This window comes from Rhipicephalus microplus, chromosome 7, assembly GCF_043290135.1.
Source record: "Rhipicephalus microplus isolate Deutch F79 chromosome 7, USDA_Rmic, whole genome shotgun sequence".
Taxonomy (NCBI): domain Eukaryota; kingdom Metazoa; phylum Arthropoda; class Arachnida; order Ixodida; family Ixodidae; genus Rhipicephalus; species Rhipicephalus microplus.
Genome location: NC_134706.1, coordinates 103210887 through 103223107, shown reverse-complemented (window position 1 = coordinate 103223107; position 12221 = coordinate 103210887). Strand labels below are relative to the sequence as shown.

The 12221-nt window shown below is 47.0% G+C and overlaps 1 protein-coding gene across 1 annotated transcript in view; it reads right to left on the bottom strand.

Moving 5' to 3' along the window:
• Positions 1 to 12221, bottom strand: part of LOC142767587 (uncharacterized) — a 38989-nt gene that overhangs the window by 1419 nt on the left and 25349 nt on the right. Inside the window, exon 3 of the mRNA XM_075869551.1 lies at positions 9388 to 9558. Coding sequence (XP_075725666.1) covers positions 9388 to 9558 — 171 coding nt within the window. The remainder of the gene's footprint in view (positions 1 to 9387; positions 9559 to 12221) is intronic.

The window sequence follows — 12221 nt, the reverse complement described above, 5'->3', positions numbered from 1 at the left end:
TATATTGCTTAGCATAAGAATAGCGATCACACAGCGTCAAACCATGGTCAAGATTTCTAAACTTTTCCCAAACGTTTGTGGGTAGTGTCGTTACTGGGAATTACTATAAAGATACGCTGCCTTTCTGTGGCTCCGTCACGCTTCCCATTGATCATGTGAGTCGAGTAGGACATGCTCAGCCATTTTGTGGGCCCACATTCTAAACGTCTGAGATTGCGTCACGTACTACTGTATAGTGCGGGAGCTCAATGATTAAGATCAAACCGTGGCCCTACAGTCACATTAAACCCAGACACAGACTTGACTAGATTTTTTTTGGTGTTGAAGGGCATGACTATAACGCCTTCCCGCTGCATCAGTTCACTGTATTCGAACCTACCACTCATCAACCGGAGAGTATGTATAGACGATTGTGTACAAGGAAGCATGGTCTCAAAAATTAAACTCTGTTGTTGCTAGTAGCGCTAGGGTTGTCTTTTTCATGCATTTTCCTTCTGTGCTTGCGCTCACGTAGCTCCGCAAAAAAGTGCCCTTTCTATTGATTTGCCGACAAAGCCCAATCTGCGACTTTTTTTATCATAATAAGGAGTAGCCCGATATTTGGGCACAGGTAGAATGAAGCGATGAACTGGAAATGTATGTTCATTCTAAAAAAGTCCGCAAAGTCATTTGAATTTCGTTCTTATGAGTACGTTTGTAAAATACGACTGCGGACGTTTTCACAGTTGGCAAGACAGATTTTGTGCACCATGGCCGCTAGCGCAAGATGGACAACTCTAGCACGGCAAGATATTTCATGCATCAAAACATGGTAGGATTTGATGTCTCGATGGTTTCAGTTTGCAAACAATAGCATGTGAGGGAATGAAGGTAAACTAGGTTACAATAATTCACTTTCTTTCACCTTGAATTACAGATAACTTCAATTTCGAAGAATCTGCCATGTGGGAAGATTATTAATATAGAAATATATATAGCGTAAAGACAACAAGAAGTGCAGAAATCAATAGAAAAAAACTGTGGGATCTGAGGCTAGCCCGCTGCCTTTGCGCGGGCTTTGCCGCCTTTTATGCCGTTCTCATGTCCCGACATGTCTCCCCTACTTTGCTGTCTGCCGCACTGGGAAAGCGGAGCGACATTCAACCCTCTCACCCGGTAGGGGATGTTCACGGTGGCGCCGTGCGCGGTGTCTCCCGAGAGGTTTTCGCATGCTGCGTCCGGAGCGGGCAGATAGATACACTCCGGGACTGCAGACGGTGAGCCACGCAATGTTTTCCGTGCGTCGGCTCCCGTCACTCGGGGGCTCGTCGGACTTCGCTGATGGCGCCTCGCGCCCGAGGCCAACGCTCTCCTTTTGTTGCCCCGCTGCGTACGCTTGGCCGAAGGTCGGTACGGTGTCCTAGTGCGTGGCCTAGCTACGCCGACCCGTCTCCCTCCGAAGACAACCCGAGCGCCTTTGCCCTCGCTCAAGCGAACGGGCGTTGGTCTGGGTCTTTCTGTGGATCACCTTTACCGCTCGTGGCACCCTGTGTAGTACTTTTGTGCCCGTGGCGTGGATAAGCCTATTTGCTTTCCCGTCGCGCCTTTGCAACGGGCTGTACTGCGTTCGGTAGCCACAGACATTAAAGTGTTGCGACTTTGAGTAGTATCGTGTTCTCGCCACGGCGACGGTTAACGCGTGCCCTGCGGCTCGCTAATGACTAGACCCACGCTGGTGGCCATACTCCTTCGGGATACGTGTACACCACAATACTCATTTTATGCGGTTCTATAAACTTTATTAGGGGGGTGGTGTGGTAAATGGAACGTATGTTGTAACAAATACAATAAACAAGTTTTTAGTTTGACGCTTGTTTATTCGACAAATGATACGAATCGGACGTATATCTGATGGCAAGCATAAGGGTTCTATAAGGGATCATGTGCTACAATTTTATAACTTTTTTGTCGGTTATTCTGGTGCTGTGGTATGCGCTGTTATCGTTCCAATATTGAAGCTGTTATAAATTGATGAATGGGAAATTGTACCTTTACTGCAGACTGCGGCGACATGCGTCTGCTATTTTTGCTATGAAAACTGCGGTAATGTCGTGCGACGTGACGACAAATACTATCTGGTTCTGATTTTCTTGAGTTGACCAGTAGCGTTCAATTATCATGTGGTGTTTGCTAGGCTATATGAGCGAATGCTAAATACAGTACAAATCTCCTTTTTCGTATTCTGAGAAACACAAAATTCTGTTTCTAAAGAACTACCTTAAAAACAAACGAACATGACACTTATTTCTGTTGCTAGCGAGCCAAGCTGTTGTACGCCAGCAACTAAAGGTGGAATCGCGTGCTAAGTTTTTAGTGAGTCCAAGATGCCGTTTTAGGCATGCATATGCAAACCGAAGAATGTCTCCTTTGAAGTGTATCGTTCAGAGTGTGACCGTGGGAGCACCTGCTACCAGCGCACGTAGCGTGTTTGGTCGTAACCAAGCTAACGGCCTACGTTGCTAACCACGCCGTCGACAACAGTGATAGCAAAGTATTGCGGGAAGGCCCCAAGAGGTGGCATTTCGAGTGTGCATTCATTAGACCAGCGCTGTGACTGAAAGCTGTATGCGACACTAGCAGATGAGCGAAATGTGAAAGGGAACCTTTTTCGCCATCGCCACGCAACACAGCCGTCCATCAGCGGCTCAAAAGAGCACATACCAAGTACGCTAACGAACAAAACGTCCTAGGCCTTAATAAATGTTTGGTGGTCATCCACTATTTCACTCTAATTACGGGTTTGTGGAAAGCAAGGCTTCAGCAGCTTTACCAATCTATTATTTTTTTATTTTCAATTCCACACGGTGCGTGCGAAGTGCTTTGTCACTATAAATTAACGACTGCTGTCAAACCTACGAAAATATATACAACTAAGGTGGTTGCTTGGGCGTGTTGGTACGACATAGTTGAAAAACAAACAACGCGTAAAATGAGAGACCAGACGACAACGCTCTGTATGTGTAATTTTTCGTCTGACCGACTGGTTTAAGAATGTCGTCAAGATAGCCGAACGCTACACTAAGGACATACAGCTTGACGCTGTTACACCCGTCGTTGAAGCACATGTCCTCCACTTTTGGGAGGCTAGAAGAGGACTTCTGAAGCTGTGAAAACGGCAAAAACTAAACGGAAAGCCACAGAAACGCACTTATTTCTTCACCAAGCAGTCACAAGCTTATGCGAACCAATTGGCCAGACAGAACTGGCACACTTTCTGTGACAAGCGACAGGGGACTCTCAGCACCAAGAAGACCTGGCATCTGCTACGTGCACTTCTAGCCACGCAATCCTCTAAAACAGCACAAAAGCAGCATCTTCAAAGACTTATTGGAAACTATGCCGGTACAGAAAAACACCTCCTAAACAAGTACAAAAGAATTTCTGTGGCAATGCACCCACTGGGGCTTCAACTCTAACCAAAGAGTACGCTGGCGCACCAAACACTGCACCTTGGTACAGGAGAACACCTCCTAAAAGAAATACAAAAGAAGCTCTGTGTCGATGCACTCACTGGGGCTTCAATTCACACCAAAGAGTACGCAGGCAAACCAAACACTGAGCTTGACCGGCCCTTCAGCCAGGCTGAACTGCACACAGCCCTAATAAAGTATACAGGAAATACCAGCCGCGGATTAGACAGGATTGTCAACAAGCAGTTAGGACACCTACCACACGCGGCCACCACGGGTCTTCTCCGATATTACAACGACTGCTAGGATAAGGGAGACCTTTCTCTAGTATAGAAGCACCCCGAAATCACAATCATCCCTAAGCTTAAGAAAACCTTCGGCATTAAGAACCTACACCCTATTTCTCACACCTCATGCGAGGGAGAGCTGTTCGAACATATGGTGCATGACCGGTTAACCCAGTACCTAGAAGATGGTGGACACCTACCAGACACCATGTTCGGCTTTAGGCAGCCGCTTTTGACGCAAGACGTGCTTTTACTACTCAAAAATATCTCATTGATCACCTGACGCATCGAAGAGAGTACTTCATACTCGAGGTCGACGTAGAGGCGGCATTCGATAACGTCAGCCACGACGCGATCCTCAAGAACCTCGAAGGCATTGGCTGCGGCATTGGAACCTAGACGTACGTCAGCAAGATTATGACGGACCGTACGGCAACTGAGGGCATATGCAACTACCACAGCAAAAGCTTCGAACTACCGAAGAAAGACACGCCGCCGGGTTCAGTCATCTCGCCATTACTTCTCAATGTGGCCATGATCAATCTGCAAAAAAGTCTAGACAAAATACCAGATTTACGGTACGCGACCTACGCTGATGACATCGTGCTCTGCACCAGGCCTTTGAACACTGGGAGACAAGAGACCTGCCTACAAACCGCCGTAAATACCATCGAACGCTATCTCCGCAACTGCAGTCTCTGCTGTGCCACAAAAAAAATTCGAGCACCTTGTCTTGAAAGCGAAAAGAGGCAGACCCCTTCCATACGACGAGTCCAACCCTAGCGTAACTCTGAATGGGACATAATTTCCAAAAGGCGAGACCCAGCGAGTGCATTGACTTTACATCTACCAGGGAGGATCGAGAGCTGCCAATCTACCGACACTTCAACGGACACTATGACAACTCACGCACCTCATCAAGGGGATCGCGAACCAACGAAACGGACTCAAAGAGCACAACACGCTACGTATAATGCAAGCTCTGTCTACCAGCCGCATTACGTACGCACGCCGTGCCTGAATTTCAAAAGAGCTGAAACATAAAAACGTAAAGTTATGATGAGAAAGGCCACTAAAGTAGCCCTGGAACTTCCTCCAGTGGCGTCTACCACACGTCTCCTAAAAATGGGCGTCCACCACACGTGGCAAAAGCTTGCTGAAGCGTATAAGAACAGCCAACTGGAGAGGCTGAAGCTGACGCCTATGGAGAGGTCGGTGCTCTGGTACCTCATCTACAGCGACACGTTCTATGCCGATGCAGACCAAAAAAAGCTCATCCCGCTGTACGTTAGACAGTCGCTGTGCATCGCTCCTATTCCACGAAACATGCATCCTGCTTTCCACAGAAGTAGACGCAAGACTAGAACTGACGCTATTCAACGAAAGTTCAAACAAGAGCTGGACGCCCAACTCCCTGACGCGGCCAAGTATCCGCATAGAAATGCGTTCGTAGTCAGCGTCGCAGATTCTCAAGGCCAAAAATTAGCGTCGGCCACGATCAACGCACTCAATTCAAACGCAGTAGAAGAATCGGCAATCGCTCTTTCAACCACCACGTGTACGGACGCTTCGGTGATCTTCATCAACTCGCGAGCTTCCTGCAGGAATTTTGCCAAGGGTAGTATCTCAGCCAATTTCATCAATACTTTAAAACAGCGAAGCACTCCACCGCCATACACTTGTATCTTATGGGTGCCAGGACACGAGGGTCTGCTGGGAAATGAAACGACCCATGCCGCTGCCTCCGATCACGTCAGCCGGGCTACCTCCTGCCCACATGACATCCAACCCGTCGTTCAAGAGACAGAGGTCCAAACACCTATTCGTCGTTACTCCAGCATTACAGGCTGGAGCAACAAGTATACCCTCCACCACACCGAAAACAGGCAAAATAGGAAAGCGTGATACCGAGACGCCTGAAAAGCAACACATACACACATAGGACCCTAATGCACTGTACCTAACGAGATATAGCTCTATGTGCACGCTCTGCAGCGTACCGGACAACCTGGCACACGTGCTGCTTGCATGCCAGTGTAATGCCAGACGTAATCTTGAACGACACACGGCTGATAATAAGGCAGGACGGACGAACGAAGACCAAACCGAAACGTGGGACGTGAAGCTCGCCTTCGAGGACCTGAAATACGAACAACTCGTCGCCAGGGTAGCCAGAGGGTTCTAGGACTAAAGAGCCCTCTCACATCAAGGTGACACCGGGTATTGCTTGGGGCACTGTTTTAAAAATAAACGCTCACTTCTCTCTCCCCCTCTCTCTCTCGTTTTTCGCGCTGTTTGTTTTTTCGAAAATCATTTTCAAAACTTATCACCTCAATTTAGAACTGCGTGGTCGCCACGATGGTGCTTGCAATGCTCAGCCGATTCATTACGAATCTAGACTTTGCCTTCGCGCATACAGCTCGGCTGGCCTCTATATAATATCGTGCTGACTATGGCTTCATGGACATCGAACTCGGTACTCAATACAGTTCTAATTCTGGCTAATTCGAGTCAAATTACGGCGCAAGAATTTTCAAGAAGGCGAAACTACACTCGCTCGGGCGTCATGAAAAAGCCACAGAATCGGGCACTCAACTGACGCGCCCTCTCATGGACTTCGCTAGCTGAGAAGGAAAAGCGCGCCCGCCGCTGTCACCTCACTTTCGTTCAAGGCCACTCCACGCCGAATTGCCGTTCGCGCTTCACGTCCAAAAACGTGTGTTTCTGCGCACCTTCGCCGGCTATGAGTTTCAACATGATAGCGTAAAGGACCGTAAAAAAACGCCACGCCTTCGTGGAATTCCCAGCACAGTCACAGCGAAAGCTGGAAGAACGGCTTTGCAGAGATTTTGTTAAATACTCTTTGAGAAACTGCTACAAAACATTTGCAGGGTACCCACTAGGCCATAAATTATCGTAATTTTTGTTGCGGTATGAAGGCATTCACTGTACTTTCATTTGTCGCTCTTCAAGGAAGAATGATAACCGCTACATACATGAAAGGAAGTGTGAAAAGTATTTTCGTTGTGGCGGAAGTAGGAGAATATATATTCATGAAGCTTTTGTGAAGGGTTGCACCAATGGATGACCCAATCATTACGTAATTCGTATTGTGTGACGCCTGGTTTGCATTGCTCAGCTACGATGCTCCATTATTCGTAATACTACAATTTTGCCGCATAATAAGCCTCTCTAAGGTTAGTTTGCAATGCAGTTTCAAGCGATGGCGTGGCTCAGTGATAGAATATGGGGCTGACACGCAGAACACCCGGGTACATGCTCCATTGTGTCTTCGGTGTTTTTCATTTAATTTGTTTTCCTATTTCGCGCAATAGTGGTTTCGGACAACGTCGCGGCGGCGGAAAAACGGCGCCTGCCACCCTTCCTAAGATCTCTGAACAACCTTCGCTGTAGAATCGACTGTGTTCGTGACCACAAAATCAAGATGCAAATGAAATTATCTGGTATATTTACCTTGAGTCATTAATTTATCTGTCCTTTCATGCTCTCCACACTTCACGTCATGCTCACTTACTTATGTGCGTGCGCGTGCGCGTGTGTGTGTGTGCGTGTGTGTGTGCACGTGTGTGTGTGTGTGTGTGTGTGTGTGTGTGTGTGTGTGTGTGTGCGTGTGTGTGCCTGCGAACGCACGACTTTGTCTGACCAGCTGACAAGTAGTTGAGACAGCGTGGAGAGGCTGACAGCGCAGCGCGTTGTAGCAAAGCTGGCTGTTTGGCGTTGTCCTAGAAAAGTTTGCCCCCACGTTCAACGCAACAGGGCCGCCAGACTATGTGCCGGTACGTGGAGAGTTTCTCGCCAAACTTTGTCACGAGGCAGCAGCTCTCAGTCCTATCTCAGTATGGCGTGAGCCAATGCTTCTAACTTTACTGAGCCACTAGAAGCATTGAGGGCAATTAGTCCTTACACGAAGCCTACCCTCTATTGCAGTTTGGCTCAACGCATTTCTGCCGCACCCCAAAAAACCTCTGGTCGAATTGTTCGAAGCACTCTCTATCGCGGTGTGAAAAGCGCGCGCAGACACCGAGGAGTTGGTGCCGCCAGTAAACGCGAGGAAGCTAAGATGGCGGAGGAATTCGCGGCCACCTGCTAGGAATCTTTCTTCACAAGGCCACCTGCACATGCTCGCACACAGCATGTGAGTGAAAAGTGAGGGACACCTGCATGTGCATGTGGCAGATGCCGTTTGCTCATAGACCGTTTAGCAGGTCGATTCAAGCGCTGTACAGCCCATAACTCAGGCAGTGTCAGTTGGTAACTGCAGCCGAAATATCTGTCGCGTCTACCAATTGATAATTCAGACAAAAATCTGCAAAATTTTATTATGTACGAGGCGATATCGCTGTTTTACAGCGAAAGATTTATATGGCTAGGATAAACGAAAAGCTGTCAGTCAGAGGTGTCACTAGTAGTCTCTAATGGCTGTATCATCTGTTACGTCGTTCGCAGCGTCGCGCTCTAGCACGCACGCCAATGGTTCTATTGTAAGTGACGTCTTCCATATCCTCGCAGCTGGGGTAGCCGGGGTGCCGAGCACGCGCATCAGTTTCTACTGAGACCTTTCACATGAGTAATCCATGGACAACCTAACAAAAGCCCCGACTGTTAAAACGTGAGAGGGCTTACATTCGGTGGGCCGAGTGTTATGTCCGGGCACACGAACAGGTACTAGAAGCAGAGTGTCGAAAATACGTATCGTTGTTCCGGGAACCGACAGTTATAGCGTGAGAACAGCACGACTACGCTGAGACAAGAAGGACACGAAGGACGTTTCTTATTGACTTTTTTTGCCTTTTTCTGTGCTTTTATTTTTTCTTTTACTCGTTTAATGCTCTTTGTGCCACGTGGTTTTTGTCATATGATTTACTGTCTCCTCTATATGTCTTCGTGCTTTGCGCAATAAACTCAGTTGGAAGTTAGCGCTCTCGTCTTTCTTGTCTCTGCGTAGTCGTTCTGTTCTCGCGCTATAACTATCGTCATGTCATAGAAATTTCCCCAAGCTGCCACGCTCCGGGAGCCTTTCAAGCTGCGATAAATCGTGAATAAATATGCAAGCACTGATGGCAGGCGCATCGTGCAAGCCACTGAGCCGAGCTAACTAGGGAAGCAAAACGCGATGTACTTTCTTCCCTGGTAATTCTACTTAATAACCTGGTGGTTCTAGAGACGTAGTGAGGGCGGATAACATCGTTGCATCGGTACACTTTAAGGGTCACTCTTGTTTGCAACAGCACCGTAGGCGTTTATTAGCGCAACAAGAAAATCTTCGTTCAAAGTATGTGTTGTCGAGTTGTCCTCGCTATAAAAACGAGATCACCTTTTATGTTCAACTAGCAGATGGGGGTGTTCTTTTGGGGCTATTGAGCTTTGTCTTGAAAGAGGTGCCCTTTGTCGTGTGTAACTAAGCGTGAATGCTTTTCATAAACAAGGTCCCTTTCCAAAAAGACTATTGAGCTTCGTTGTTCAGAGGCTATACCTGGTCAGTCACAGGAAAACACGAAACATGTTGCCGTGATATTGTTGTCTTCCCTCATCCTTTCTTTCCACACATCTTCGGTGATTACGCCTAAAAATCACGCATCTTTTGCTTCAAGAATAGCTTTGCGCTCAATGAGGTCAGTATTTGTACTTACCGCAATATCTGTATTGCACGCAAAGACCATCTTTACGGCGATACTCTCCAGTATTGCAGACGCAATCATCAAATCCTACGGTGCAACTCTCAGTTTTTTTATTATTTGGGCAGTAAAACTCCTTTTTGATGCCATCGGAGCAGTGCTCGTGAACTTCATAAGGCTTGCACTCTGAAAGAATAAATACAATACCAAGCACAGATCATAAAACATTCTAATTTTACGGAGCAAATTGGTATCTCATAAATGTGTTAAACTACTCACTCTCTTAGTCTACGTGTTAAAATAAACAAGGCACATTGAATCACATCACACTGAATACTCTTAAGCCAGTGATAAGGAAGTCAGCAGTGGCAATTAAAAGGCAAGAGATTGGTCTTAGTGTTGTTTTTTGTAGATACAAAACACACAAATAGAATACTTTTCATATGACACGTTATCGAATTATAGACGCGGTAGCTGATATTGAAGGCTAGAGATCCACAGGAACTGCTCATGGTTGCTCTGTACAAATTCGAGAGAATGGCAACTGCACCACATTGTGAAAATGTCAGTCACTGTCGACTCTGGTGTGTTTTATAATAAAAGAATGATTCAAAATAATATTTCAAAAACTTTATTGAAGTTCGAATAACTTATAGGCGAATGTTTGAAGCTTAAAGGCTGCCTGTTCAGTGCTTTGAGACTGCAGTTTATCCCCCTTTTTACGCAAGGGTAGCAGAAAGACGAGCCAGTATATTTTTACACCTCACTAAGAGGGTAATCACTTGAGGAGAGAAGTGTCACGGTGTTCACTTTCTAGCAGTCGCATAATCTACACTATTTCGAAAGCAGAAGTGTAGATAGCAGCACTTCAGGAACTCGAGAGGCAAAGCCTTTAGCTTGAACATGGAATGACCGAGAACGTCCCAGTGCCCCTTGTGCGTCTTTCACTGTAACTATGCACTCACAGAATTCATATACACACAAAATTAAGTAGAAATCGAGCAGCCAATCTCCACTGTGCTGGCTCAGAAATCTATTTCAGTGCGTAAAAGAGGTGTGAGAGACCAGAGCTTGGTTAGGCCGTGTTGTGCAAGCGACTTGGTAGGCAGTGGCTAAAGCACCGTCCTCTTGCCGTCGTTGGAAGAGACGAAATGAGTTTGATTTCAAGCCCATGAAAAAATAAGACTATATATTCTGCTTTTGTTCGTCATCTGTTCGTGTCACCGGTGTCATATTCGCGACATAAACAATGTTACTGGGATTTCATTGCGTCAGCGTGTCTGATGGCAGTAAATGTGTGATGAACTGTCAACGCCATAAAAAGTGCGCGGAGGAAAGGGGTGAACCCTATACAGATTCACTACCCTTCGCTAGCTGATAGGAGACGTCGCAACCCCTCCAGGATTTCTTGTCGTACCAGACTGCGCTTCAAAGAGATTTCCACCACATCGGTGGATCAAGCCTAGCCGAGGCCAGCTAAGCATTCAGCGCTGGTACCGCCCGTGGCACTCTAAGAGCAAACAATAATTCTCGTACTGCCCTTTTACTTGAATCAAACCTTATCTGAAAAGTGCCGCTTCAGCTGATGACGGTTGAGCTCGACACCCTCAGCAATTTAGCGGACCACCGGCCGTCTGAGCGAAGGCTAGGTACGGGAGCAGAGGTTACGGTAGTGTCGGAATCAGTCGTAAATGAAGCGGTCAGACATTTGCAGAGTCTTCCTGCACAGAAGGTGCATGGTTTGACCTCGTGTTCTGTAAAGACGCAATGCCGCTTTCTTTCAGGAAGAAGGCCAATGACGCACGTCTGGCTGGTTTCTAACGCGCGAAGCGTTATGCCAATGGCTCAGGCCGCCGTTATCAAGGGCATGCCGGCAAGTCAGCAGACAGTGGGAGGAACCATGTAGAGGCGTAGCCAGAACTTTTCTCGAGGAGGGAGGGGGGAGGTTTTGCAGCGATTCAATGGGGAGAGGATGGCACAGGCATAAGCTTTCTTTTGTGACATGTGTACAGGTAGTTGTTCGAGCAGATTTCGCACACGTATATCAATGTTCAGAGACCACCCCTCCCCCTGCGTATCCTTGCGAAGAGGTAAGTAAAAGTAAAGTGCTCGCAGTAAAATACAGTAAATGACAGGTACAGTGGCCGTTTGGAGCAACGGCCTCCCATCGAACCACTGAATAGGCTAGTCTTCGAAAACGCATCATTGCGACGACAAAACCGACCAGAGACATAGCTAATCGTTCATACTTGCTAAGCATAGTGGCGTTGTTTTCGTCGGGGCTAAGTGCGTGTGGAGCAGTAATATAAAACTCATTTACCCCTCCAAAGATCATTTGGAGCAGTACTATAAAACTTAAATTGATCACCTTTTTATTGTCAAGGGCAATTCTAAAACAAACCTGTTGGGCTGCAACAGTCCTTTCTATTTTAAACAGATGCCTCGCCGTGGTGGTCAAGTGGCTAAGGTACCCGGCTTCTGACCGGCAGGCGGCGGGATTAAATCCCGGCTGTGGCAGCTGCATTTCCGGTGGAGGCGGAAATGTTCTAGGCCCGTGTGCTCAGATTTGGGTACACGTTGAAGAACCCCAGGTGGTCGAAATTTTCGGAACCCTCCAGTACGGCGTCTCTTATGGCTATATGATGGTTTTGAGACGTTAAACCCCACATATTGGTCATATCAACGTTTGTGACCGCATGTCTACGGGAATGATTTTTATGTTAACATTAAGCATTATATCTCAAGCTGCTGTACAGAATGAGCGGGTGAGTTGGCTGGTTTGAACCTCCCGCGATGTTCATATACATACATATATATAAATATATATATAAATATATGTATATATATAT